At 45.7% G+C, this 27849-nt stretch overlaps 3 protein-coding genes and 1 pseudogene across 6 annotated transcripts; 2 read left to right on the top strand and 2 right to left on the bottom strand.

The window, feature by feature from the left end:
• Nucleotides 1-438: 438 nt before the first annotated feature.
• On the top strand, nt 439-1782 carry LOC311362374 (cannabinoid receptor type 1B pseudogene; annotated as a pseudogene). Its single transcript has one exon. The product of its transcript is annotated as a cannabinoid receptor type 1B pseudogene (transcript).
• A 2498-nt stretch (nt 1783-4280) lies between these two features.
• LOC311362379 (akirin-2-like) lies at nt 4281-6492 on the top strand. 2 transcript variants are annotated; one of them, XR_014638764.1, is made up of 7 exons: nt 4281-4431; nt 4680-4850; nt 5077-5220; nt 5317-5466; nt 5546-5617; nt 5909-6173; nt 6254-6492. XR_014638764.1 is itself a non-coding variant. In XM_084482203.1 (6 exons), the coding sequence occupies exons 2-6, from the start codon at nt 4688-4690 to the stop codon at nt 5917-5919; spliced, it is 540 nt and encodes a 179-aa protein (XP_084338329.1). In that variant the 5' UTR covers nt 4281-4431; nt 4680-4687; the 3' UTR covers nt 5920-6492. The 2 variants fall into 2 exon arrangements, 1 of the variants encoding a protein (XP_084338329.1); XM_084482203.1 differs by having other exon boundaries at nt 5909-6492.
• A 349-nt stretch (nt 6493-6841) lies between these two features.
• On the bottom strand, nt 6842-14112 carry orc3 (origin recognition complex, subunit 3). 2 transcript variants are annotated; one of them, XM_084482193.1, is made up of 20 exons: nt 13972-14112; nt 13684-13738; nt 13477-13574; nt 12946-13090; nt 12616-12720; nt 12340-12503; nt 12119-12246; nt 11855-12014; nt 11282-11395; nt 10957-11093; nt 10490-10553; nt 10252-10368; nt 9890-9969; nt 9135-9268; nt 8873-8961; nt 8698-8795; nt 8233-8374; nt 7800-7916; nt 7273-7352; nt 6842-6979 (listed from the first exon to the last, which is right to left on the bottom strand). In XM_084482193.1, exons 1-20 carry the CDS (start codon nt 13993-13995, stop codon nt 6874-6876), a joined length of 2157 nt encoding a protein of 718 aa, XP_084338319.1. In that variant the 5' UTR covers nt 13996-14112; the 3' UTR covers nt 6842-6873. The 2 variants fall into 2 exon arrangements, with proteins under 2 accessions (XP_084338319.1, XP_084338320.1); XM_084482194.1 differs by lacking the exons at nt 6842-6979; nt 7273-7352; nt 7800-7916 and having other exon boundaries at nt 8271-8374; nt 8630-8795.
• Nucleotides 14113-15613: 1501 nt separating this feature from the next.
• On the bottom strand, nt 15614-26343 carry znf292a (zinc finger protein 292a; the record flags this gene model as incomplete). Its single annotated transcript, XM_084482186.1, has 8 exons — nt 15614-22129; nt 22235-22376; nt 22577-22713; nt 22976-23178; nt 23447-23582; nt 23725-23803; nt 24261-24415; nt 26194-26343. 8 exons carry the CDS (start codon nt 26341-26343, stop codon nt 16013-16015), a joined length of 7119 nt encoding a protein of 2372 aa, XP_084338312.1. The 3' UTR covers nt 15614-16012.
• Between the last annotated feature and the right edge of the window lie 1506 nt (nt 26344-27849).

Here is a 27849-nt window from a genome sequence, read left to right as displayed (position 1 = left end):
TCTCTAGCGCAATATTTGTGGTGCGTTGACTTTCGTTTAGACTTATTTATGTCCGTTTAATGGGTTGAAATGCATATATGCATTTAAAACCATTTATTAAATTATTATATTATTATTATGCATTATAATGCATGATAATATAATAATAATAAAATAAATCACCTAACTTTACGCTTGCTCCCTCTCGTCACACAATTAATTCAATAATAATGTAAAGCCTAATCCTCAATGACCTCTTAAATTAATAAGAAGCGTCCATGCTGGTCTCGAGCTTTGCTGACCCACATAGCCCCCCCCCCCCCCCCCCCAGAATGCGTTCAACTGTCCACTTTCTCACCATTGTGTCTGGGCTGCAACTGTTGCAGGTCAGCTGGTTGATGGAGCGATTCCTGTGTTCTCCATAGATACTGTTTATTTGGGCGCTGTGAGTCAGCCGTGATGTCGGCTCTGGGGGGCATCACCATGGCAACAGGTCTGCTGTACCTGGGCTCCAACGACGCCGTCTACGACGACCCGTCCGCCTTTTCCGGCCTGATGAAGGCGGGCTTCGTACCGGACAAGCCGCGCTTCCCCGGCGGAGCCAAGGAGCTCGGCCTCGCCTCCCCGTACCCGGAGACCAGCCTCTCCGACCTCCTCTCCTCAGTCAACGGGACGGCTGTGAGGAGCGCGGCCGACGGGCCGTGCGGAGAGGCCTCCGCGGACCACATGGAGTGCTTCATGATCCTGACGCCCGGCCAGCAGCTGGCCATCTCCGTGCTGGCGCTCACGCTGGGCAGCTTCACGGTGCTGGAGAACGTGGGGGTGCTGGGGGTCATCCTGCTGTCCCGGGCGCTGCGCCGCCGCCCCTCCTACCTCTTCATCGGCAGCCTGGCCACCGCCGACCTGCTGGGCAGCGTCATCTTCGTCTACAGCTTCCTGGACTTCCACGTGCTGCACAGGAAGGACACGCCGCCCGTCTTCCTGTTCAAGCTGGCCGGCGTGATCGCCTCCTTCTCCGCCTCAGTGGGCAGCCTCTTCCTCACGGCCATCGACCGCTACGTCTCCGTCCAGCGGCCGGTCGCCTACAAGCGCATCGTGACGCGGCCCCGGGCCGTGGCCGCCTTCACGGCCATGTGGGCGGGCGCCGCCGCCTTCTCCCTGCTCCCGCTGCTGGGGTGGAACTGCAGGAGTCTGGACTCGGCCTGCTCCGACCTCTTCCCACTCATCGACCGGCGCTACCTGATGCTGTGGATCGGCGTGACGGGCGTGATGGTGCTGCTCATCGTCTACGCCTACGTGTTCATCCTGTGGAAGGCCCACCGACACGCGCTGCGCATGCTGAGCCGCAGCGCCCAGCGGAGCGTGGTGGTGTACTCCGCCGACGGCACCAGGGTGCAGGCGGGGCGGCCCGAGCAGGCCCGCGTGGACCTGCGCCTGGCCAAGACCCTGGCCCTGATCCTGGTGGTGCTGCTCCTCTGCTGGGGGCCCGTGCTCGCCATCATGACCTACGACCTCTTCTGGAAGGTGAGCGACGGGCTGAAGACAGCATTCGCCTTCTGCAGCATGCTATGTCTGCTCAACTCCACCGTCAACCCCGTCATCTACGCCCTGCGCAGCAAAGACCTGCGCCGTGCATTCCTCCACCTCCTGGGGCCCCGCCCCTCCTCCTACGGTGGCGGCGGCTGCTGTGGCCTGAGGGCCCCTGTGGGGGGGCCCCCGGGAGGGAACCAGGAGAGGAGGAGCAGAGGGGCCCAGGTCACACTGTCAGGGGGGACAGAGACGTCGGGGGTGGAGCTCGTATGAAGGAGGGGGTCCTCCATGTGGTGAGAGCAGATGTGACGATGCAGGATGACTATGACCCTGATACGTGCCAAACGGATCAATAGATCCTTAACAGGCTTTATCTTTGTTATCATTTTACTTTTCTTATTTGTAGTAATACTTTGACATCATGCCAGGGAACTGTGATGTTCGGTTAAATGATTATGTGATAATCAGTTGTGTTTTACGTCTGTAGAGCAGGTTGATCTGGGATTCTTCCAGAGCATGATATCAAGAAGAACTCTTCATCACCAGGGGCCTCATTTATAAAACTCTGCGTAAAACCCTCCCTAAAACATTGCGTATGCCCAAACCTCAGAATCTGCGTACGCACAAAAATATTCAGATCTATAAAACTGTGCGCAAACCTCTACACTCTCCTCGTTATTAATACCAACGTGTGTTAAAGTTTGTGCTCGTGCACGAGCGTGCACAAGCGCCATGCTCCTCCCAAGATCGTCCCATAATAGTCCTTAAAAGGTCAATGCTAATTAATCAATGAATATTCCTAGTATATAAGGCGCCTTTGCTGACCTATCATTACACGGGAACACACGCGTGCATTACACGCGCTCGCGTCTCATACCCCTCGCTAAATTCTCGAACAATTCCAAAGCTGCCATATTTTAGCCCGTTAGAATACAGAGGCCAACAGGAGCATTATTTATTGGCCTTGTGCCAATATGATAATTAATTACTATGTCCTATAGGCTAATTTAATGTAGGCCTACATATATATGTATCAGGAAAATTAATAAAACTTAAGTGATACAGTTGGTCTGGCCGAGGATTGTGATTTGAATGGGTTGTAGTGTGTTGAACATAATATTGCCTTAATTCATATTTCATAATGGGTGCTTTTTATAAAATGAATAAATAAATCCGAAGTCATAGTGGTGCGCAATGTGCGTTGGGTATCGGGAGGTAGCGTGTTCATCTTCTTTTGGCGTTATTGGCGGATTGCAAACCGATATGGTGCATTACCGCCACCAACTTCCTGTTGTCGTCCCCGGAGATCACTGTTTGAAAAACTTGCGGGACCTTAACTCCAGGGTGAAAGGATGCGTAGAACTGCGCACTCTTTTCCGCAAGGAATTTTTCTATAAATCACGACGTTGGCGGTGAAAGATGCGTACGCACATTTCATCCCTGTTTCCGCAACATTTTCGTGCGCAGAGACCTTTATAAATGAGGGCCCTGGCCCTGAAAGTTCTTATTTATTTATGTTTTATTTATATTGTCCTTTTTTGTACGACCGTATTCTTGTAAGAAAATAAATGGTACCATTTTATTGTGCAATATTTTGTATATTGTGTTTTCCTTTAGTTCTGACTCCGATGACATTTCCTTCAGATTGTTGTTCCTGTTTGTGTTTGAGGAGACAATGAAACCAAGCACCTTAAAAAGATGTTTTATAGATAGGCCTATATATTATTCGGTATTTACTTTAACCTATCAATTACCAAAATAATAATATTTGGGAAAATGCGCTTTTGTAGAAAGTGTTCTTCTATTCCAGGGTTTTCAACCTGAAGCCATTTTTAGGTTTCACATTTTAATAACAGTTCTGTTAGCCCGGTCTGGGGAACAGGGCTGGAACCCTCAAATCAGACCATGAGCCTAAACCCTTAAACCCAAACCCTAAAGCCAGACCCTGAAACCTAACCATGAACCCAACCCTAAAGTCAACCCTAAAGCCAGACCCTTAAACCTAACCCTAAAGCCAAACCCTTAAACATAACCCTAAAGCCAAACCCTTAAACCTAACCCTGAACCCAACCCTAAAGCCAAACCCTTAAACATAACCCTGAACCCAACCCTAAAGCCAAATCCTGAACCCTAAAGCCAAACCCTTAAACCTAACCCTAAATCCAAACCCTTAAACATAACCCTAAAGCCAAACCCTTAAACCTAACTTTAACCCTAAGGTCAAACCCTTAAACATAAACCCTCAAATGTATTCATGGAGAATAAATGTCCTCAGTTTTAAGTCAGGAACTTTTGTTGACAATTTTTTGCACAAATTATAAACACAACAAACCGTACATAAGATTGTTGACCGATCCAGACAATCAGTTTCTAACTGAACGATAATGATAATGATAATGATAATGATATCAAGACTAAATGAACTCCTGATTTGAATAGTACCCAGTTGTACACTGGTGCCATCGTGTGGACACAAGATGAATTGAACTCTGCAAAGCGTGGCTCAAAATGAATACTTTCTGAAATAAAGTATAGAAAGGATAATTAACCACTAATCAGGATCAGTAGTAACTTATTGTACGGGGAAAGTCGACGTGAAGTCGGGCACGGAGCCTCATCGACCCGGCATCGTGTTTAGTCCACTGGCGGCTATGACTATAGTTTAACTACAATACCCACAATGCAAGGGCGCACTGCGCATGCTCCCTTCGCGCGCACACGTCGTCGTCGTCAACAAGAGAAGCCGACCTCAGATCAGTGCTAGCTCTCGATCCACCGCTAGCTCTCTATCTACCGCTAGCTCCGCGCTACATCCTCCAGGCAGAGGAACTTAACTCGTCTAAAGACTAACTTTCCCTCTACAACTTGGTCTGAATCCACACCCAGCGGGTCGAGTTGGAGAGCGCTCATTTCATACAGAAGGTGAGCAAGCGTTTAAGTGAAGACTTCACATATTAGTCCGATACTTTAGCTCCAATAGTTAGCTTTGTTTTCTTTCGGCTCGGCTACTTGCTAACCTCCGTAGCGTGTTGCTCTTCCAAGATAACTTCTACCGATCCGTCTTCTAATCCCAATAAAGACTTAATTGAAATTTAACTTAAAACGTTAAATAACGACAACGAAAAACCCGAGCCATCGCGATCGTCCCGGTAACGTCTTCTCCCCGGTAGTCTGACCGATGGCGTGCGGCGCCACCCTGAAGAGGAGCCGGGACTTCGACCCCCTGATGAGCCCCGCGTCCCCGAAGAGGAGGAGGTGCGTCCCGGTGTCCCCTTCGCCGAGGAAGTACCTTCGCATGGAACCCTCGCCGTTTGACGAACCGTCGTCAAGGTTTACTGCAGGTGAGGATGGACGTCAGCCGCCGTCTCTCTCTCTCCCTGTCTCTATCTCAGTCTCTATCTCAGTAGTCTCTTCCTCTCCCTATTTTTATCTCTGTAGTCTCTCTTCCTATCTTTATCTCAGTCTCTCTCCTTATCTCCATCTCAGTCACTCTCCCCCTGTCTGTTTGTGTCTCTCTCTCTCGTTTTCTCCACTAATGGCCCTGTTCATCTCTCCACTTAATTGCAGAGCAAATATTGCACAACATCAAACAAGAGTACAAACGGCTCCAGAAGAGGAAGCATCTGGATTGTTACCAGCAGTCGGAAGGCTGCTACTCTCTGGACTCCCCGTGTCCGTCCTCCCTCATGTCTGCCCCGCCCGGCCTCCCAGGTCTGAGAACGTTCATCAGACAGTTTAAACCATAGAGGTTGTGTTGGATCAGTACACAATTCAAATGTGTAATAACATAACGGTTTACCTCCTCAGGGTCCTCCTCTGGCAGCGTCTCCCCCTCCAGGAGGGAACAGCCGTTATTTACACTCCGACAGGTCGGCATGATCTGCGAGCGCCTACTCAAAGAGAGGGAGGAGAAGGTCAGGGAGGAATACGAGGAGACCATGACCTCCAAATTGGCAGGTGGGTTCAGACCAAACAACAAGGTGGTGTGTTCTTCTCTGAGAAGTACACAAATAACAGGCTGTTCTTTTTATCTTAGAACAATACGACACCTTCGTGAAGTTCACACATGACCAATTAATGCGACGATTCGGCGAGCAGCCAGCCAGCTGTAAGTTGATCCTCTGTGTCTCTCTGAAATGCTTCCTGATACAACCAGTGACCATTAGATCAGTATGTTTATACAATAAGGTAGAACGTGGTTGTGCATGCCATGTAAACAATTTGTGATCCCTCAAATAGATGTGATCCCTCAAATAGATTTGAACCCATCACGTTGCCATATGACTAGTGGGGTAATATTCATTGCACAATAAGATATTACTTGTATAAAAAGACAACAAACAGAAGTCTTTTCATTTATATTTATCCAGGATTGTTCATATTTTGCCTTCTCTTTCAGATGTGTCCTGAGTGACAATCTCTCGCTGCAAGGAAATATTTTGTTGACAACCTCTGGCTGCAAGGAAAGACTGAAGAAAAGATGAGGAAATTCAGTTTAGCTAGTTTAAATAAAAACCTTTCTTATTGTGCCATAAATCTGTCTTTGGGCAAAGGTTTATACGATGCCGTTGTCAGTGGTTACCACTCTTGTTGTAAGCAGCTAGGTGCTTCCTGATGTAAATGAACGGACCCTATCTCTACCAGTGGCCTATGTTTCTCTTGCTGTAAGTGTTTTTAAAATTCTTACTTTTATAAAGATCCTCAGCATTCCGGACTTTAATTGTTCATCCTATGATTTCCGAAGGTTACGTGTAAATATGAAAGGCCAGGAGGTTTGCTGGTCAATCTTTGGACAGTGAAGACGAGCGTGCGATGAAGAGATTGCTGCCCTCAGTTCATTGTTTTGTACCCGAGCACAAAGTCACTGATTTGACCCTTCCCTCCCCATCACTTTATTTATTTAGACATTTGTTTTACTGGTATAACTTTAAAGCCAATGTACTTAGTGGACAACAAAATCCAAATAAAATGTTTTAAAGCGTTTACACTTGTTCTCAGACTCAGTCAATTATTTTGGAAATATAAAATATATGCAATGAGATTGATTAGTTTGAAATGGAATTACGAAAGGCTGTATTTATTCCAACCTCTGACGACTGCTTCTTTACTGTGTGAAAAGGAATAAGCAGAAAAACAAGACCTTGACTTGAAGGTCTTCTCTACAATATTTACTGGTATGCTGCTTCCCTCTCTGCCAAGTCTCTTTTAAAATGTTAATCAGGCCAACCTAGATAAAAGCCATAAAACAAAGATGAGCAACAAGGAAACCATATTATATATTTCATACACAATAAGAATCAAGGGAAATTGACATTCCAATTTTTTCATGTCCATTTATTTGAATACGTTTTAGTTGTTGACTAGTTAGCAGCCTCCCCAGGTCAGTCGGGCCACATGGTCGGTCTTCTGCTTTGTGGACTTGATGAAACCGAGAAACTGGAGCTCGGACACAGCCTGGATGAATCGAGCACTTCAAAGCCTTTAGGAAAACAAACAGGGAAGGTCTGGCCAAGTCACCATGGTGACCAACTAAAACAATGGAGCCACTTGTTTGATGAAGAAATCAATACTTATTTGCGCCGCTGCACGGGTTCTGAGATCTTATAATAATACTACCGTTCAAATGGTTTAAACCAGGCCAATTACAACAATCACAAACAGTTGTGGAACCCAAAATGGGCAGAGTTACGATATTTACTCAGTACATGAATACAGTGTATGGCTTTGCACATAAGTGGACAGGAAATACGTTGGAAAGGATACTGTTTGAGTTCATCCACTTTTCCATAGTCTTCTGAATCCGGATCTTTGCCCTCTGCAGCAGAGACAACAGTTGCATAGGCCTGGAAACAACAACATAGATTTAACTGATCACAGATGCAGCCTTAACATCAGAAAACAAACAACCTTTGACCAAATAACAGCTGTTGCTTAAAGTCAGAATCCCAATACTGTGTTGCACATCTAGGATAAGAAGTGAGGGGGTTTGGACAGCTAATAGAGAGGAACAGGAAAAGGCAGTCAGCAGACGACATATCAAACAACAAAACAGTTTGTCCAACACTGTGTGTGTATTTCCTGTCCACTTATGTGCATAGCCGTACAACACAGTTTGTGTTGAATAAACACCAGTGAAGCTGGGTTAGGATACAGATCTACAGGCATGGATGTAGTTCTACAGGGTAAGGATGCAGATCTACAGGGTTGGGGTTAGGCTAACATGCAGATCTACAACCATGACTATGGCCATGTTACCAAACTAAATGTCTCCATGGTTCCGCCCTGCTCACCTCCAGCCAGTCGTAGAGGTTGATGAGTCTTCCACACTCCAGGTGCAGCTTGTGCACGATGCAGAGGTCCGGCGCTGCGTTGGAAACCCCTCCGTCCTCCGTGAGCAGCGCGTCATTCTAAGAGATCACGAGAGACCAGATCTCAGATCTGCTCCTTGTGTGCTCAGTGGTCTGTAGCACTAGAATACTTTCCACTGAAGTCAGGTTTCTCAGCTCTTATGATGATACTAGTGGTCAGAGGAAACTAAATGGGCCGTGTTCTGGATGTATCCCTGCAGCCGTCAGACACAGGCATCCCCCCTGAAATGCACTTTTTAAATAAGGTGCTTTTACCAAAGTGAAGGTTGGACATTAGAGTGCCTCTGAATACTGGGTCTCCTGGGGGTAGGTAGTGGTGGGGGGGTACCTGGAGGTAGTGGTGGTGGGGGGGTACCTGGAGGTAGTGGTAGGGGCTGCTCAGCGCCGTCTGGATGGAGGTGCGCGGCGTGGCGTTGAGATGGCGGCGGAGGAGGGCAGAGGAGCTGTAGTAGCAGACCTCGTGCAGCGGCTGCGTCTCCGGGGGCCCCAGGTGGCTCCTGGGGGCCGGTCAGCCACAGGGAGCTTTAGTTAGAGGGTAGGCTCTGCGCTTCTGTTTGAACTATTCTGTTTGTTTAGAGAATTTGATCCACAACTACACAGTAAAGCAAGCAAGACACCAACTTTGATCCTTACTAACGCACAAAAAGGACAAAGATCCTTAACCCAATCATGAGAACATCAGAGAAAATAACCCCTGCACACGAGATGCTCCACACATCATGTTTCCGGTCTCTGGTGAGGCTGATCCACACCTCACTACGCCGTCACACGAGATGCTCCACACATCATGTTTCTGGTCTCTGATAAAGCTGATCCACACCTCACAAGGCCGTCGATGTAGTCTAGCGCTTCGTTCCTCAGAATCTCAAACGCGCTCAACTTCTTAGTTCTCCGAGTTTCCTTCATCTCCAGCAGCGTCTAAAGACAACAGAAAACTCTTTAGAGGAAGACTCGCGGTGCAGTGGAGATGAGTGGTTGGTGAAGAGGAGACGTGCCTTCTGCAGCTGGAACAGGTCCGTCTTCTTCTCCATACTTTTGGCGGGAGACGTCATATCCTCATTGGCTGCCGTTTCAGGCTTAGCTTCTGGTGAAACAAAGCAAGAATACAACGTCTTCGTAAAAATAGTTAATATAAGTTAATATTTAATATTTTAAGTTATACATTCAAGAAATAACAATAGAAAATGACCAAAATCATTGATGGCGACCGGAGTTGGATATAGCACATTTATATATATTAACTTACTTACGACTTACCGTCCAAATGCTCAAACTGATCCAGTAGTTCCTGAAGTCGTTCCAGAGCCGCCCTCATCTTCTTAGACCTGCAGAGCTTCAGGATGTCCTGGCACCCCCTCAGATCCCTCAGCAGCTCCTCCTTAGCCAGCATCCTGGGGGAGACAGGAAGGGGGGAGGCAGACGGTGAGGGCAGAGGCAGACGGGTGAGGGAGAGGCAGACGGGTGAGGGAGAGGCAGACGGGTGAGGGGGGAGGCAGACAGGTGAGGGGGAGGCAGACCAGTGGGTTACCACGGGAACACTGCACTGCCAACGCTCCTTGTCTGTGTCGTCACTCTGAATGTTTTGTAAGGTGCACAGTGCCAACAATATAAACCCCCTGCTGCCAAAACAGACCCGATCCTACTGACATGGTTTGGATTAGAACATAATCAATATTTAAATTAATATAAGATAAGCAGTGTGTGTGTGTCTGGACCCCCTTCCTCTGCAAATGATATATTAATCCAACGCTAGATAATTGACTTGTGGTGGTTAGCCAGTTCTGGGTTTCCTCCCCCCCCCCCCTTATGTATTTTGCACATTTCCATGTGATGCCACATGTCTGTTCATCTGTGGTACCTGAAGCTCTTGTATGTTGTATGTGCTGTGCATTCTTGTCTGTATGTATGTTTGTGGGCCAAAGATGAATTTCCACAACAGTGGACAATAAAGATTTAAATTAAATTCAATTACTACTTGATAAACCCCTGTGGAGAAGGGCTTCATGCCTCACCTCAGGAGCTGCATGGCTGAGCTGTACTCCTCCCTCTCCCACACGTTCCCCTCCAGACACGTGATGTGAAGCTCCCTGATCTGCAGAGAGAGAAGACCTGGATTATAACAACACAGCAAAGTCTTGTCCCATGAGTATACGGGAGGGAGATAGGTGTGGGGGTAGGGAGGGAGGGATGTTTTTAAATGTGTGGCCGAACAACACAGCTGATGTGACTGATGGGCGATCTGGTCGCAGCGCCCCCTGGAGGAGGAACCATCCTGGGGCCTCCACTAGGAAGATGTTTGGGGCACTTTTCAACCTGACGTATTGCGGAACAACGAATCTCAGATGTGACAGGAATGGACCCCCTGGGCTCCTACCTGCTTCCCCAGCGGGACCTTGGGGAGCGAGCAGGTGAGGGAGTGGAGACATCTCAGGACCGGGTAGTAGTTCTTGTGATACTTGTAGAGATCTTTGAGCAGCTTTTTGCAGGTTTCCTGAGAGAAGAAAAACCCTTGAAATCAAACATTTAGTCCCCTGTGCAGATTTACCATGTTTTCCACCATTACTGCCTTTGACAGGATAAACAGTGTCAGTGTCTTCAAAAACTAGGTTTACCTTCATGTGCTGATCGCTGGTCAGCAGATCCACTTGTTCCTGAGGCTGCTGCTGCTCCACATACCTGGACCAACAAAAGATTAAAAACAGCTGCTAAATCACCAGTTGTACAGCTATGGTTTGTGCTTCAGCAGAGTTATTGGGTTACATAAGGGGGGGGAGGCAGGTCAATGGAACAGTCTTGTGCTAACTGGCACCGATAGGATCCTTTACCCTAGATGATTCCTTGATAGGGTGGCTGGACAGAAGGAAAGCACCATTTTCCTACCATTCAACCTGGCGGAGATGAAGAGTTTAACCAGCAGGATGGTCGAACAACACTACCTCTCATCATTAGTAAGGGCCTTCCTGAACTGAAACCCTCAGAACCCAGTGAAGGCTGGGTTCAGGTCCTTCAAGGACCTGCTGTAAGTGAACCTTAAAGGACCTGCTGTAAGCGGACCAAGGTGTAGATGAACCGTCCGTACCTCCTGAAGGAGGCCAGCTGCCTGACGGACTCCAGCCCCCGGTGGCTGAGCTTGGTGGTGTTCAGCTCCACCTCCTCCTTCTTCCCACAGCACAGGACGCTGAGCGGCTGGTTGAGGTAGTGCTCCAGCAGGGCCAGCTGGACACACACACACACACACACACACACACACACACACACACACACACACACACACACACACACACACACACACACACACACACACACACACACACACACACACACACACACACACACACACACACACACGTCACTGATCTGCAGACAGAGTACAGGGGCAGAGGAGAGCTGGGAGCTCCTGTTACCTTCAGGCCCTTGATGAAGTTCCTCACAGAGAAGTCATGGTAGAGGAAGATGCTGACCAGCACCTGCAGGACTTTGCCGTTGGGCTTGAAGGGGAAGTGGTGGGTCAGGATCAACTGGTCAACATAAAGAAGCAGACAGGACATGGGAAACCCAAATGAGTGGCGCTAGTTCACTCAAACTGGATTATCTCTGCTTTGGTCACCATTTTGGAACTGGACCTGGGTGATGTACAGACAATGGGCATTTCTTATAAATAAATCTAAACATATTTGATTCTCATATTGAGTACCTTGTACACTGGTCCACTGCTCTCACATACAGGACAGCTGAGTCTACCTTGTACACTGGTCGACTGCTCTAACATACAGGACAGCTACCTGGTCCACTGGTCTAACATACAGGACATAGGAGTCTACCTGGTCCACTGGTCTAACATACAGGACATAGGAGTCTACCTGGTCCACTGGTCTAACATACAGGACAGAGGAGTCTACCTGGTCCACTGGTCTAACATACAGGACAGAGGAGTCTATCTGGTCCACTGGTCTAACATACAGGACAGAGGAGTCTACCTTGTCCATGACCGTGGACAGATGCTGGGTGCAGGAGAGGGACTGGAAGAGCTCTATGCAGAGCAGGGAGGACACCGAGTGGGGCAGCACCTGCTGGATGGTGCTAGGTGACGTAGCGATGCCAAACACGAGGATGAGGGGGAGCTGCACCACGTAGCGACTGCAGAAGCACAAAAAAAGAAAAAAGGCCATCAGGAACAAAGAAACAGGCCATCAGGCACAAAGACCGGGACTCAAACCAAGATCCAGAGGAGCAGCTCTGACCTGCAGATCAGGATGAAGTCCTGGAGAACTCTGGGTATAAAGGCCTCCAGATCTTTGAAGATAATTACGATGGGGGGCCGTGGGGACTCTTCTTCAGATCCATGCTTCTTACTGGGAGTGGAGGATTTCTAATAAGTGATTTAAGACAAGGTACACATCTGTCAACATGTGTGTCTTCTCCCTGTGAGAGAGCAGAACCCAGAACCCACTGGGTCACCCACCTTGGTTTTGGTCTCATACCACTCACAGAGCGTAGCGAGGGTGCAGTGTGCCCCCTTTAGGTGGGGATGGGTACTGCCCGGCTGCTCAGCCTCCTCCTCCACCTCCTCATCCACGGCAGAGCCAACCAGCCGCTCCAAAACCTTCCGCATCAGATTCTTCAAGGCTGAAACCCGAGTGTGACATACTGTTATGATCCATTATATATGTAGTTATGTGTATTTGATCCATAGTTTGTATGTGTACTCAGTCAAATACAATGCGTCTTCATTTCTCACCGCCACACTCTTTGGCCTGTAAAGACACCACATGAGGAGTGACGGACTGCTGCAGTAGTTCACACAAGCTCAGGAAGGTCATGTCGTGGTCGGGCACGTTGACCCCTAGAACCCAGAGGGAGGAAGCAAACGAGGTACCCCATTACCAGGCTGCAGCAATACCACGCTGAGAGTTGGGGGGGGGGGTGACATTAGTGTTGAACATGTAGAGTTCAGCCCAATTCAATAATAAATTATTCATCCTATTCATCACTTGGTGAATGGGCGGTGGGGCCAAGTGGGGGCCCCTTACGTACCGAGGACCAAGGTCCAGTGGGGGCCCTTACGTACCGAGGACCAGGGCAGCAGTGGGGATCTCGCTGGCCCTCATGCGGGCCTCCCAGGGGCCCACTGTATGGCGGGGGCCGGAGCAGCACCTCCTGATGAAGTGCAGCAGGCCCTCCAGGATCTGCCTGTTGAGCTCATCCTGTAAACTCTTAGACAATAAAAATTTAATTAAAATACTTTCATAATGTTGTTGTAATGTAATCTGTGTGCTGAATGTACTAATAAGAGGAATTATCAAACTGCAATTTTTAAGCTCCCTTTCTTTGAATGGTTTGCTGTGTTTTGATCAACAATTTTTTACTCTGATAGTTTTTTAACTATCGGATGGTATATTGCATTACATTCCTGTATTTGTAACAAACATGATTTAGAGCTGGACAAAGATATAACTGGACCTTATGTTGAAAGGCATAAATTATTCTATATCATAAAAATGATTTCTTACAGATCATTCCTTTTTAACTTCAACGCTACCCGTTATCCAACTCAATAACACTTTCTCTAAAGTACAGAGTACAGTCTGCTGTTCCTCACCTCCGTCTCCTCTTTAATAGTGTCCCACAGCTTCTTACAGAGGGTGTATCGCAGACCACTGTCCTCACCGCCATCACAGCCATGGTTGAAATAATCCGCTGTTTGCACAAGAAGAATCAAACCATTCAAAAAAAAGTCAATTAATACATCATCAATACACAGTGACAACGTTGATGTTGCGTTCTCATATGTGCTACAATTACTCACCTACGTCAGAAGTCTTCCTTCTCTTTTTAGCACTAGGCTTAAAAACAAAGCAGCCCTGAAATAGAAAACACCACAGAGTTAAAAAAACAGGAGTCAAACACCAGAGTCAAACACCACAGAAGAGTCACAGAGTCAAACACCAGAGTCCAGGTGAAGCAGGAGCATTACAAAGCTAACGTCATCTATCTAAGATGTATGACGTTATGTTGTCATCCATCTAAGATGCATGACGTTATGTTGTCATCATGACAGCAGATATAAGTTCACATCTCCGCTGTTCTCAGTTACCTTTGATACAGACGAGGTAGACATCTTGAGGTAGACAGCGGGTTACATAAATACTTAGTTATGAGGAAGAAATGTCTAGTAAGAGTATTGGTTGTCCGGAGTTGTACCAGAGACACTATGGTTGTACTTGTACTGCCTGCATGTGACGGTCTGCCGACACGGAGCACTTCCGGTTCCGGCACGGACATTCCCGCCAGTTTTGTCGTCTGTACAAGCTGTAATTCGTCTCTACTCATGTCATTTAAAGTTAGAAGTTTCTCGATTTATCATACTACAGTTGTCAAAATAGTTGTTGTCAGTATAAAATGTAAACTAAATGGATAAATAAATACACACATTTATATTTAGCAATAAGTGTTTTAATCACGTCTGGTTTCTTCATGGTAACTTTGTGACGTCACTGATCTAGCATGACGCGTGGGTCTGCAAGGACTAGAGGTCATCAGGTGTCCTATGAAGAGACATTAAGAGAGAAGAGAGACTGGTGTTACACTTAAATGCTATTTTGATTAAGTATGATCAGATTCACTTGGTTCTGAGTTGTTAAAGTACAGGCCTAAATCTCATTATACGGTTTAACTTGGTTCATCATGTAACGTTTACAAATATCGTCAGATGTATAGTTCATATTTTTGCCTTATTACTAATAGTGAGCATATTTTAATGTTTATTATTTGTGCTTCAACTCACTAAAGTAAACGGATGCTTGCCAGTAATTGTGGCATGTCACATACTGATCCTGTGAATAAAGAATCCTATTTGTTTTACTGGAAGCCGGCCTGGTTTTCGGGCTAGGTATAAGTTGGAGAGTGGTGAATGTTCAACATATGGTTTATATAGAGACACAGGCTCAACAAGCTTGACTGTAGGTGGTTCATTAAGCATCTCTCTTTGTAGTGTCTGACTTATATCAATCCCATACAACTTTATGTTGTGTTGTGTTGACCACTGTGTGTAGAAGAAGCTTTTCAGGATTGGTTTTAACACTAAAACATGTGGTCCAATGAGGTACTGATGTTAGCTTGAACCATGTGGTCTAAATAAAGGAAATTAATTTACATCTTGCATGGTTTTAAAGTCTGATTCACAAGCTTTAAAAAATAAATAATAATAAAAAATAATACAAGCTGTGTAAAGTCTAGCGTTGTAATTGATTGATGTTCATTGCCGTTCTTTTAACCTGTTGCCTGGTTTTTAAACTCAACATTCAGCCCTTCCCCTCGCCAGGCCGATCCCGCAGTGTGTTTAAGGTTTTTTTCCATTTCCATACCTGAAAACATTAAATGCAGGACTAGAGCTCTTTAGTTGATAAAGGAATACGCAGTTACACACTATGAAAACATAACTATACTGGTTCTTTGCATAACGCTAACCATCCTCTACCTGCCCCAACCCCACCTGTCCTAACCCTCTGCCATAATCTTATCCGTCCTCACCCTACCTACCCCAACCCTACCTACCCCAACCTGTCCTCACCCTACTTACCCCAACCTGTCCTCACCCTACCTACCCCAACCTGTCCTCATCCTACTTACCCCAACCTGTCCTCACCCTAACCCACTCACAACAGAGCCTGGTGACCGGTGTTACAAAAATTATCCATTGATCCAAGATTTACAAAAAGGTACAGGTTACATTTTATTGAACACTGTGTGGAAGACATGTAAATATTACAGATAGGTCTACTAGTGTTGAGAAAGGATAAAATAAATACAAACAATACTTGAAATCCCATAGGGATATATAAAACAGTTCTTAAAAGTCTCCAATTAGAAAAAAAAACAACTCTTCAGTACTAAGCATCATAAATACAAACATGTTTCTAAAATCTATGCCCTAAAGATTACCTGGTTATTATATCTAACATACATACTTAAAATCATCCAAGACATATATTTCGTAAGTACAAAATTGTCCATTTCCTGTTTAACTGGGACCACTTAATAGTTGGAAATCTGATGCACTATCAACAAACCATTCTGCAGCATTTACCTTCTCGAATCCTGAGTGAGGTTGAAAATAAAGCCCAGGCTACGATCCACTACAAAACCACTTTCTTTATGATAACTATGGGTCTCATATCTTGTAGCTGCTTGAGTAAAAGGTCGGCACCATCTGAAAATGTTTTATCCACTAAAATCTTAACATTGTTCACTGATTTGAGATTAAGGGGATTTCTGAAGTCAACTGCATTTGCACAGTCACTTAATTCATCTGAGAATTTCGCCTTTTGAGCTGACTTTTGTTTGACAGAGTGAGGCCTTTTGGCTGGCAGTTCAACACCGGCTCTATCGCTCAGCTTCCGTTTGGAAGCTTGGGTTGACTCTGTAGTTTCTATAAACTTTAAGAAGGAATCTTCGAGTTCTGAAGGCTTAAATGTTTCGGGCAGGAGACCCTCGTCACACTGCTCCTCTGGGGGCGAGGGAGTCCCAGGATTAGAGTTATCTCTGGAACTGCTAACAGTCAGACGGTTTCTGAGGGTCTGCATCCTCTCTGTGCAAGCTGGTGTTGGATGAGCAGGCTTCCTAGGACGGCCTTTCTTATTCCCCTCTGTCACGGTAGAAGTCTGTGACTCTGAACTCTCGTCGGTGGATGATTTACCATAGTCGTGGGCCAATCGGTCGTCTGCATTAGGGCCGTTGGGTTTTACACCGTCGGTTTCACTCTCTTCTGTCTCACTCACTTCAGACGAGGAGCTCGTGGACATACCTTCAGATTTGTTTGCATCTTTGAACCTGGACCGTGAATACTTTTTGCAGAATATAAACTGGCTCCTATGGTCCTCGATGTACCGCTCTGTGAGGCCATGAGTGGTGTAATGTTTGAAGATGCTCCTCTCGGCCCGCTCCACGGTGTCACAGCCCATTATCATACACGGGTACTGCAGGGAGGACTTCTTGGTGCACAGGGCGGACGCCTCCTCGTGAGATTTGAGGGCAGGTTTTCCAAAGCTGCTCCAATGATCCATAGAGTTGACCTCTTTCTTTTTGAGGTTTTTCTTTTTCACTTTGTACTTGCTTTCAAAGATTTCTTTCGGGCTGTTGTCCAGGCCAAACAGGCCTACTGACTTGGTTCTCCTACCGTCGCTACTTTTAGGATCGTAGACGTACTCATGCTTCTTGATCAGATGTCGCAGGAGGTTGGACTTTGTAGTGTAGACACAGTCACATCCATCATACTCGCACTTGAATGTCGTGTCCACTGACCCGCTCTCAGAGATTGCGATTTCTTTGTGGAAGTTTTTGATGTGCTCAATGTACTTGTCTGCACACTCAAAGGGTAGAGAGCACTCCTCCCGATCACATTTAAAGGTTCCTACGTTCATGCTGGACATCATAGCAGTGGCTTTATCACGTGTGAATTTGTGAAGTAAAAGGTAATGCTGCACTAACTTGGGGACTCCCATGAACACTCTGGAACAATCCTTTACTTGACACCTGACTTCATCATCTTTTACTACACTCTCTTGTCCGCTCATTACATTGTGTTTATCAGTATCCCCTTCTGCTCTGGTCAAGGGCAAGGATGCCTGATGCATAGCCCTGTAATGGAGGATAAGGTTCTGTTGAATGGTGAACGCAGCACTGCATCCTTCGTGAACACAGCGATACGGTCTATAAGGGCTGAAGGCGTTGTCTAGGTCGCCCATCTTCAGCCCCAGCTTCTTCTGGGGCTTCTCTCTCTTGTGATACTCCTCCTTTGTGGGAGAGGTTTTTGAACCACTTGGTTGGTCGGATGGTTCATGGGGATTCGACTCTATGCTCGCTTCCCCATGCTGCTCATTTAGTTCTGGGCCCGGGTTTGCTTGAGCCTCTCCAGGTTCCTCTTGAGCCGGGTCAGGCATTGATGAGGAGCTCATCTCACAGTTCTGCCCGTCGCTCAAATAGTGAAGAGGGGATGGCAATTTTGTAACAGTTAATATTTCACAGGCAATACCTTCGTCTGCAGAATCAGATGCAGCCGTGACCATCATGATGTGGTCTTCATGGTCTGTCTGAGTTTCAATCGCTATATCAAGTGGCTCTTGTTTAATGCCAGGTACGCCTAGTGAAGATCTCGTTGTACGGCTTGTATTCTCTGCAGTGGAGGCAGTACGGCTGCTATAACAATCTTCTTTGGCTAGTCTGAATACACGCCTATTACGTGCACTGAACTTTAGCTTCAGCATCTCTGGCTTTGTTAAGCGATGAACCTTTTCGTAATGGATTCTCAAGCCTGTAGTTCTGGTAAACGTTTTAGGGCAAATCTGACAGGGGTATGGAGAAAACTTCACTGGAGTGCGTTTCAATTCTTCTATCTTATCATTTGTGTAATCATGCATTTTTGCCAAGTGTTTGAATAATGCCTCTTTAGTCATGAATGAATACTCACAATCATCCTGATCACACTTAAAAGGTTTGGGTAACTTTTCCCGAGACTTCTCCTCGCGTTTTTCTTTCGGGGTCTTACTTTTTTCATGGTCAGATAAGGAGTCCGTAATGACAACATGTTGAGCTAAGGCCATTTTTTCCATTTTCAACTTCTCCTGCGCAGCCTCAATTAAATCCAACCTTTGAAAGGCCTTGGAGATTTCCATCAAGTGATCCTCGCTGCGGGGGCCGGCCTGGGAGGAGGCAGTGGACTCCTCCTTTTGATCACTGTTGGTCTGACTGGGTGGGGGCTCCGTGGAGGCCGAAGGGAGCGGAGCAGACGAGGGGTCTATCATTGAATTCTGGGGCTCCGTTTTAATCAGGTGAGGCGTCGTCAAAGTGGTCAAGCTACAGCTTTCCTGTGAGAACTCACCATTGGTCATGTTGAATATTGCTCCATTAGTATCGGGGACGAGAGGGTCATTGAGAAAATCTAGGAATGATGTGGGCAGGTCAGCCGTTAGATCCACTTCATCCAACGGCTTGCATTGAGACCGCTTTGATAGATGACCTCCGAGGGACTTGGTGCTCGTGAACTCTCGGAAGCATCTCCTGCAGATGACTTTACCGTCCTTTATTATCGCTGGCCATTTGGTTCTCTTGCTCAGTCTGTTTCGCTTTCCTTTCGGTGCATCAGCGTCGCTGCTCTTGTCATCGGAGGGATTAGCCTCACCGTCAACCGTACTCAAGTCTTCCTCAAACGGGACGTCTGTGGTAATGACACTTTGTGGACTGAGCAGAACCTCAACTGCGCTGTCAATCGGATCAAGAGCAGGTGTCACCAGCTCGGGTGTCGTAGCCTTGGGATTGACAGGGGTGGCTTTCGGTACAGCTTCAGGCTCGGAGATGTCCGTCTGACATTTCATTGGGAGGTCTTCCTTTATTTTTGGAGGCAGACTGGCTGCTGCGTTCTGATTATATGCAGGGGGGTAAGTTTCAACTGGAAGGTTTTCAACTGTTAAAATGCTACTGGTGTGACCGATGTGGCCCGTCATATTGGTATTAGTTTTTCTTGAATCACTGTCAACACTGGCCTCTGGCTGCATTAATCCATATTGCTGCCCACCATTGTGTATTTGGGCCACATTGTCAAGCATTAGTGAACTAGATACATACTGAGACATCAAAGTTGAATCTGAAGCGACATGTGACATGGTGCCACTGTGTGTAGCTGCCAGTGAATGGTCTCGTTCAGCCGGGAGAGGGGCTGTGGTTTGATAGAGATCTGGTTGCCACTGAGGGTAACTCCGGGACGGATATTCAGCCACATTAAAGACATCAGGAAAACAGTTAGTCATAGGAGATGAAGGCCAAACCTGGGCACCTTCTGAATTCATTAGGCCAGCAGAATTCCCTGGGCTTCCCCATGCTGGATAGAGGGTAGGATTCACCATTGGAGTGATAGGCACTGGGTCCACTGAGCCAGGGTAACAGGGGGCAGGTGAGCCTGAACATCCCAGAGGATAATCCATCTGCTGCATCCCTGCCTTGTTGCATAGTGGTGGTATCTGTGGATTCGGGGATCTATGTGACTGACTGGGGGATGCCGTTTCCATGTTGGAGATTTTCTTTGCAGTTATTTTTACCACTTTGTTGTATTTCTTGGCAAGTTTCCAATCTTCAAATATTTCAGGGTGTTGTTTCTTCACATGCCGTGAGAGACTTTTATTTGTGCTGTATGCACGTGTACAGTCCTTATATGGGCAGCAATGCATGACCTCCTCATTGCCAGCTGCAGCTGGTATGCTAGGAGAATAGCCGTGTGAAGAGCATGGGTTCTCAGCTTTTATCTGAGATGGAGAGAGAATCTGAGGTGGCACTTTCTGAAAGACATGAGCAACTCCATTATCCATGTCCTCTCTCAGCGGACCATCTACATGGTTTATTGTGAGGGGAACAGGGTATACTGGTGGATTCTCCACGTGTTCAACTACTATGGTGGGTTGCTGATGCTGAACTTCCTGCGCCTCTGATGCATCAACTGTTGCTGGAGCGGGATTGGTCAGTGGAGTATAGCACTTCTCTGGTTCTTCTGCCTCTAGATCCTGATTCTGATTTAGCATGCTTTCGATGGAGTGTTTCACCCTTACTTGATTAGGCTCCTTGGTTGTCAGTGGCGACTTGGAGGGTGAGGTGCTCGCCATGGCCACGTCCTTCATATAAGCCTCTGTGTCGATACGTTCCAGCCGGACGAAGGCAGAGCACTTCTCATCCTTCTTAGGGGTGCCCTGGGGGGCGGCCTGAACGTTTGGGGGGGGCTGAAGGACTTTGTTGGATGGTGGAGGACTGTTCACCACATCATGTGTACCATGATTCCCTTGGGGAGACAGGCATTGGGACTGCGAGTTTAAAACCATTCCACAGTTGACTGTTTGGCTCGTGTATGTAAGGTAATGCTGGGCCTCATGATCATATAACAAATAGGCCTCATTAAAAATCTGTCCACAATTAGGGAACATACACCGAGCCTGGAATTCTGGATGTGTTTTCCTATGCATGAGCAGTTCAGAATTCGAGTTAAAACTAGCTTTGCAATCAAGCTGTATGCAGATATATGGTTTGATGCCACAGTGCATTTGCAAATGATCATTGAGATGTTTAACGTTAACAAACTGCCGCCTGCAATACTGGCACACCACCTTCTGCTTCTGTATCTCTAGGAAACGTATCGCTTCTGCATCATCCTTGTGGCATCTTACATGAGCCATGAGATTACGGAAAAACTTGAACGCCTTTGAACAGTTTTGAACTGGACAGAAACAATCCTGGCTGAGCTGTGTTTCGGACGTCCCTTGCTCCTGGGTGACGAGGCTGGTGGGATTTATTTGTGTGTCAATACTGGCATAATTGCCGTTTGAGGGTTCTATTTTGACAGGGCTGAGGTTGGTTTTTACGGCCACAGTCTTTACATTTTTTAACGGACTTTTAACAGACTGAACTGGTTTGCCAACCTTCCTAGCAGCTTTCATTGCAGCTAGTCTCTCTTTACATGATTGCTTGACATGGGAAGCAACATGTGGCTCTAAAACCTCACGGCTTTCAAAACTATCTGCACAAATCGGGCACAGATACATACCATCTTTAAAATGCTTCTGAGCATGGCGCACAATACGGTGACCTAAAAACTCTTTGTCGCACAAAACACAGTACTGCATGTACGCTCGCCAATTACGAAACCGAGCAGAGACAAAGCCTTGCTCCCTTAGTTTTTTAGCCTCTCTATTCTTCTCCCTTTCATCTGTGATCTCATTCAGTTCATTTGTAGTGTTCAACAGAAAGTCCTCCAGGTCCTTGTACTCCGGGGCCTTGGCCAGCGTGCTCTCCTCCTCTTGTTCCTCTGCGTCGTTCAGCGTGTCTATGGACGACACAATGGCCGCTTCTTCCCCCATCAATGCCAAGCAGTTGCGCTTCAATGTTCTCCAGTCCCAGAACTCGGGATCAAAAGGCCACTGTGTCTTCAAGGCCAGCAGTAACTCACAGCGTAAAGAGTTTGGGACTGGCAGGTTCCCCTCCTCCTCGGGCTTCTGGTCCGGCTCGTTGTACAGGGACTCCACGGAGTAGTAGGAGTCCACGGTCGGCTGAAGGAGGAACTCAGTCAGCTGACACGCGCGCTTCACCTCAAGATCGTTTGGCAAGAGGCAGTAAATAGTTTTGCAGATGGTAGACTTGCTGTCCTTATGGTCACTGGTAGTCATTTTAACGGCCTGAATGCACATTTCCACACACACTGGAAGCCCCACCTCTCCGACCTGAGAAACACAAAATCAAAAAACAACATGAAGTCAGTTCCTTTGGAAACATGACAGCAGACAATATAGATAAACGTTTTGTTTTTTGTTTTTTATAAATTGTACCTCATTTTGTATAACTTTGATGAAGAACAGGATGTGGCAGACGCTTCTGCACAGCAGCGTCATCTTCTTGCTCTGCTCCAGAAACACGTCCGTCGAGGACTCCAGCCGAATCAGCAGCTTACTCCAGAACAGCGTGAGTTCCCTGGCAAATCAGAATAACACCATTGGAAATATTAGCCAATCAATGAGTCAATCAATTCAGTTGGATCCAACATTTTCAGAAACATTCATCGTAACTATTCACATAGTCAGAGATTAATAATCTTTGGTTTGGGTGGGAGAGAACCCTGTCCTTTGTGTTTAGATGCACGTATGGTGCTCGAACCCATATTGGAAACCCACCAGGCACAATAAACCTCTTCTTGGAGAAGCTGTCGCTTGAGGAAGGCAGTACATAAACACAGGGCTCCCTTCTCGTCGCCCTCTGACTCCAGGTTACAGATCATGTCCAGAGCATCTTTACAGTCGATGGATGTGATCTGGGATAAGACAAAGATGAAGTAAACATTAATCCCAGGGTTAGGGTTGGAAGAAGAATTATACCATTTATACACAAATACTGCAAACAGTATCTATATACACAATTATTATAATGAGCAGAATGTAAATACATAGAACAGGTAAACTATTACATTGTTGACAAGCGAAAACACCATGTTACCATGCAAGAAAAACCAAAACCATTCCCTTTGACAACATGATCTTCAACAGGTTTTTGGTGAGAAGAACTAAATCACTTACTTCTTCCATGAGCTGCTCTTGAGTTTTCGTCATGCAGATGCAAACCAAGTAGATTTGCTTAAAGTTCCCTTTTCCTTCATATCCCGGGTACTCTGAGCATATCTTAGCAAGGACTGCAGCCTTTTCAATACTGTCCATTTTGATCAGATGCTTTAGTCTCATGTTGAGCAGCATAGGACCTTCCAACTCCAGAAATTCATGCACTACAAAAAGAAAGATGGAAGCAGAGTGAATAGGTTACTCATTCAAACATTAACTTCCCAACGGATCTATGAAACCACATCCCTTCTTCCAAACAAATACATTTTTGCAACTCCTTTCACTTGCAAATAATGCTAGCTAAATGTTTAGCACAAGAAACAGAAAAACCAGACTTCAATGGAGTATCAGATTGTGTTTAATTCTCTGTGCATGGATTGCATGTTGATCCTGGACAACAACCACTTAACGTAGATCTATACCAGAACTGACCTTGCTCAGTCTGAGATGATCCGTTGGCCAGGATGCTGCTCAGAGTGGCGTTGGACCACACACCACCCTGCTGGGCCATGACAGAGAGCACGCAGAGCTGAGTGTGACCCGTCTCTTGAGAAAGGCTGTGTGCCAACTTGGGAAGAAAAGGAAAGCGGGCAGCTGGTTAGATGCCACACAGTGCTGCAACAACAATATCTGATTTCATCACCAAGATCAGAGTAAAGGAGAGGAGAAACAGAAGAATCTCAGAATCCAAGTTAAATCTTTACACTGACCTTCATGGAGGACTGAAATTCCTCCCATAAGGCAACAGGGACATGCTGGGGCAGTAAAAGTAGCAACTCCACACAACTCCTGTGAATTCACCATCCATCAGAGAAAAATATAGTTCAAGGACAGATACAATACACCATGCACAGAAATGTCTAATGCATCTAAATATACTAATTTCAAGGCCATAAGTTGCACATCACAATAACAAGGGAGAGAAGAAGAATGAGGGCAGGGTCCTTGATGGTGCTTCTTTAAACATGAATGAAACGAGTTAACAACCCCAGGATTTAACCCTTTTTTTACATGCCGGTGTGTCTTATATTTTACCATCTCATATTTATTTCTGTAAACAACATGGAAGATGGTTAAATGGCTTAACAACAAACACTCTGATTCTATTTGAACACACAAGAAAACACATACATGGATTGTTACACTCACAGAAAGGAAAGGAAACTTTTGGGTTTGGATATAACTGTGAAATAAAGCTGTTAACATGTGTATGCAGTGTTTGGATTGGACAGAATATCGTACTCACAGTGCTAACTTTTCAAGTAGAAGTGGCACATTTTCACATTCAGAGGAGAGACACGAGGTGGCCTTTGCGAAGCTGAGTATGGCCACGGTGTAGACCTCCAGCAGGGGCAGTGGGTCTTCGTCTGTCTTCCACCGGCCAGCATTCTCCACTAGAACCTACCATACCAATGTAAACACACCATGGAATAGAGGCCATTAATGATGGTAAATCAGACCATAATAAAAGTCTGTCATAATGGTATACGATGTAAAGCAATACAATTAGGTCAGAACTGAACCACATAGGCCTGATCAGCAGCGACTTTAGAAAACCAAGGTAGGTAGAACTTGTGCTTTAAGTGTCAAACACTGTTTCAATATCAGAAATGAGTTTTAAATGCATTGGAGAAAAATGACATGGAAAGAGAACAGCATGATAAAACTAAAATTAATTCTAGGTTTAAGTTTCCCATTTTTAGTTTGTCCATTACAATAAACTTTTGGTAAAGGTTACTATAATTCCGTACTTAAAAATTCTGTACTAAAAAAGCTTGGTAGATCACATCCAGTTTGTATTGTACATACACTTTTTAAATGGATTAGTAGTACATCTTAACAAAGATTTAGAGGAGTCTTATCCACATTATATTGTATTCTTGCTCATTATTTTTTTTGTTTAGTGACTCCACATCAATTTCTCCTTCTAGGTCGTTGAACCGCAACCTAGATCCTCAATCAGTGAAACACATTCAGAGTGGCAATGGTTATCTGCACATTTATAACTTCTGGAGGGTTCGACCAAGCAACCATCATCACATCTTGATTAAGTTTCAAGTTAACACATCAAAACATAGATCTATATCTATATGCATATGCAAGAATTCTTCATATTACGGCTTTGAATTCGTGTCAATATTGTCAAAAAGTATTCAATAACTGACGCCCATCAGATACTGATTTTATGATGGGTGAGTGAATACATGAGTGAATATGAAGCTGTGAGACATCGTGTTGATGTGCACACTTTTCAGAATAAAATACATGTATTTGCCAACTGCAGGAATGTTTATTTCTGTGACCCGAGTTCTTCAGGCCGGTGATGGTGAACTACGGTGATTAGCGCATGGGACCAGAGTTCTGCAGGCCGGTGATGGTGAACTACGATAATTAAGGCATGATGGGACCCGAGTTCGTACAGACCGATGATGGTGAACTACGGTTATTGGGGTATGGGACCTGAGTTCGTAAATAACGGTGATGGTGGACTACGGTAATTGGGGCATGAGACCTGAGTTAGTACATAACGGTGATGGTGAACTACGGTAATTGGGGCATGGGACCTGAGTTCGTACAGGCCAGTGATGGTGAACTACGGTAATTGGGGCATGCGGCCTTGGCTAACACCTTGTTTAAAAAAAAAAAAAAAAAATCACTGCTTTTTTTCTTTCGTGAAATAACGCAGACTATCAAAAGTAGACAATGTATGCAACCATTAAAGATCTGCAAAGAATCAGTCAACTAAATCGGTTTGAACGTGCATATTCAGTGCCATTCATTAACCTAAATGTAATGCAAACATGCATGGATTATTTCAGTATGTCGCTAGCCCCCCGTCCTCCCAGCATGACCACTGGGACCTGCACCCAGCTAGCTTCATCTGGACCTCCGGCCCGGAGGAAAACCACTGCGGGATCAACGCTCACGCATCAAGGTCACTTCTCCACACGCTAATCCGAACAATGTACACGTAACATTGGCAACTGGCACATAGCGTTGTAACGGACGGGTAAAATAGCAGAGGAACGGTTTTCCATCTCATCTTAAAAGGCTGCTAGCTAGCTAGCCAGCTAGCTTGCTAGCCGCTTAGCTACATTGTTGTAGCCGACGTACACGCGCATCCTCGGCCAGGAAGCAGGAGGCTGCAGGCTGGGACGACGCGGAGGAAACAAGCTTACTTGACAAAACTCCTGGCAGAAATGCAAAGAGGCCTCCAACGACGATCCCGAGCTTTCTTTTAGTGTTGTGGTCAAATTCTGAAAACGTTCTCGGAGTCCCTCGATAGTTTTCCGTGTATCATATTCCTTCTCTGTCTCCCCCTCCGCCATCTTCACAACAATCACGACCGCGTACGCACAGATGTTACGTCGCCAGACGCGCACACGCACGGGCACGCAGGAGGGGGAGGGGAGCACCAGAGTGTGTGCTCCACATTCTCTGATGTCAACAAAGCATCAATGACCTTACAATGACACAAGATGGTAATCTACAAACTAGGCTCCGACGTTTACCCAGCACCCTACCTTATAATATAGACCAGTGTTATGGTCTGTAACCTTTTGGTTTTATAGCCACTTGCTCCAAGTTTTAGTGAGGTTTTTGAGTGAATATGTTTTGGAAAACATGGGGGAATACTGGAAGCTGATTATGTATGACTAAAATTATCTTCAAAATTGTAAGTGTTCTGAATTGAACTATGTTAGACATTTATTTCTCAAATTGAAGATGACACACTTACAATACAGAATAACATATTATGTCTCCAAACAACAGCAGCCAGAGATAATGGCTTTAACCTACCAAATACAGTTCATGTAGGATATTTATATGGTGTAACATAATAGTTAGGATAGGCGCAGGCTTCACTCAATGTGTATTTTCCAAACTATTAGAGTGCTGCCCTGAATAGTCAGATCAAGTAAAGTAGGAGGGAGGCCACACTATGCATAAATCCACTTTTATTTGCACAGACACGTTTCTGCATGTGCCTTCTTCAGTGTGCCTTCTTCAGGTTCAGTAACATATGTTACATCATAAAGCATTCACTTAATCAACTTTATGTAGAGAGCTTTTCTTTATGTATTTTACCTATTAATGAGCCCTATAGGTCAGTGGAAGCAGGGCCGCTGTTAAGCTTTCGGGGGCCCTACGCGCAGATTGTTGGCGGGGGGGGGGTTGTACGTCCGCTGGTTGTTGGCGGGGGGGGGGTTATACGTCCGCTGGTTGTTGGTCGGGGGGGGGGGTAACGCACTGATAAAGGGTGCTCCGCCTCCGATGCGAAATAACTACGGTGGACCTGTTCGTAATTCATTTATATATTTTTAAAATTGGAATGTAATAATTATCAACCTTAATTTTGGGGGGGCCCCCCCAGGTACTTGGGGGCCCCCCAGGTACTTGGGGCCCTACGCGCTCTGCGTACTCTGAGTATGGGGAGCGGCGGCGCTGAGTGGAAGTACAAACAGACAATAAATACACACATTAATACAATTAGCAATCAATTTAACTATGACACTAAGAATAAAAAAAGTTTTTTTAGGTTCTTAATGTATAAAAAAATCAGAATTAAAATGTATGTGTTGCGAATCAACAGATGGATAATGTCCCATTTGGTTATTACAATAACTTTTCACATATGGTTAACACAGTTAGCTTAATAGTTTGCATATAATATATTTTTAATATGATTTTGATGATTGATTATTGTCAATAATCAGGTATAACATTGAAATCAGGTACCTAATACCATGGCTCACCAAAGAAGTGAAGATGTAGTCTACATGTGTTAACAAAGTTTATTTCTATAATTTATCATTTACTGAGAGATATTATTG

The sequence above is a fragment of the Micromesistius poutassou genome, assembly GCF_964030765.1.
Source record: "Micromesistius poutassou genome assembly, chromosome: 17".
Taxonomy (NCBI): Eukaryota; Metazoa; Chordata; class Actinopteri; order Gadiformes; family Gadidae; genus Micromesistius; species Micromesistius poutassou.
The sequence above is the reverse complement of the archived record's forward strand: the minus strand, read 5'-3'. Positions and strand labels throughout refer to the sequence as shown.

Excerpts from the sequence above, each read along its gene's own strand:
- LOC311362379 (XM_084482203.1), top strand. The coding sequence starts at position 4,688 with ATGGCGTGCGGCGCCACCCTGAAGAGGAGCCGGGACTTCGACCCCCTG. Across the intron at positions 4,851-5,076 it reads GTCGTCAAGGTTTACTGCAG|AGCAAATATTGCACAACATC; the intron begins GTGAGGATGGAC and ends ACTTAATTGCAG. Across the intron at positions 5,221-5,316 it reads TGCCCCGCCCGGCCTCCCAG|GGTCCTCCTCTGGCAGCGTC; the intron begins GTCTGAGAACGT and ends TTACCTCCTCAG.
- orc3 (XM_084482193.1), bottom strand. The coding sequence starts at position 13,995 with ATGTCTACCTCGTCTGTATCAAAG. Across the intron at positions 9,269-9,889 it reads TCAGCCATGCAGCTCCTGAG|GATGCTGGCTAAGGAGGAGC; the intron begins GTGAGGCATGAA and ends TGTCTCCCCCAG. Across the intron at positions 6,980-7,272 it reads AAAGTGGATGAACTCAAACA|TGCTCGATTCATCCAGGCTG; the intron begins GTATCCTTTCCA and ends AAGGCTTTGAAG.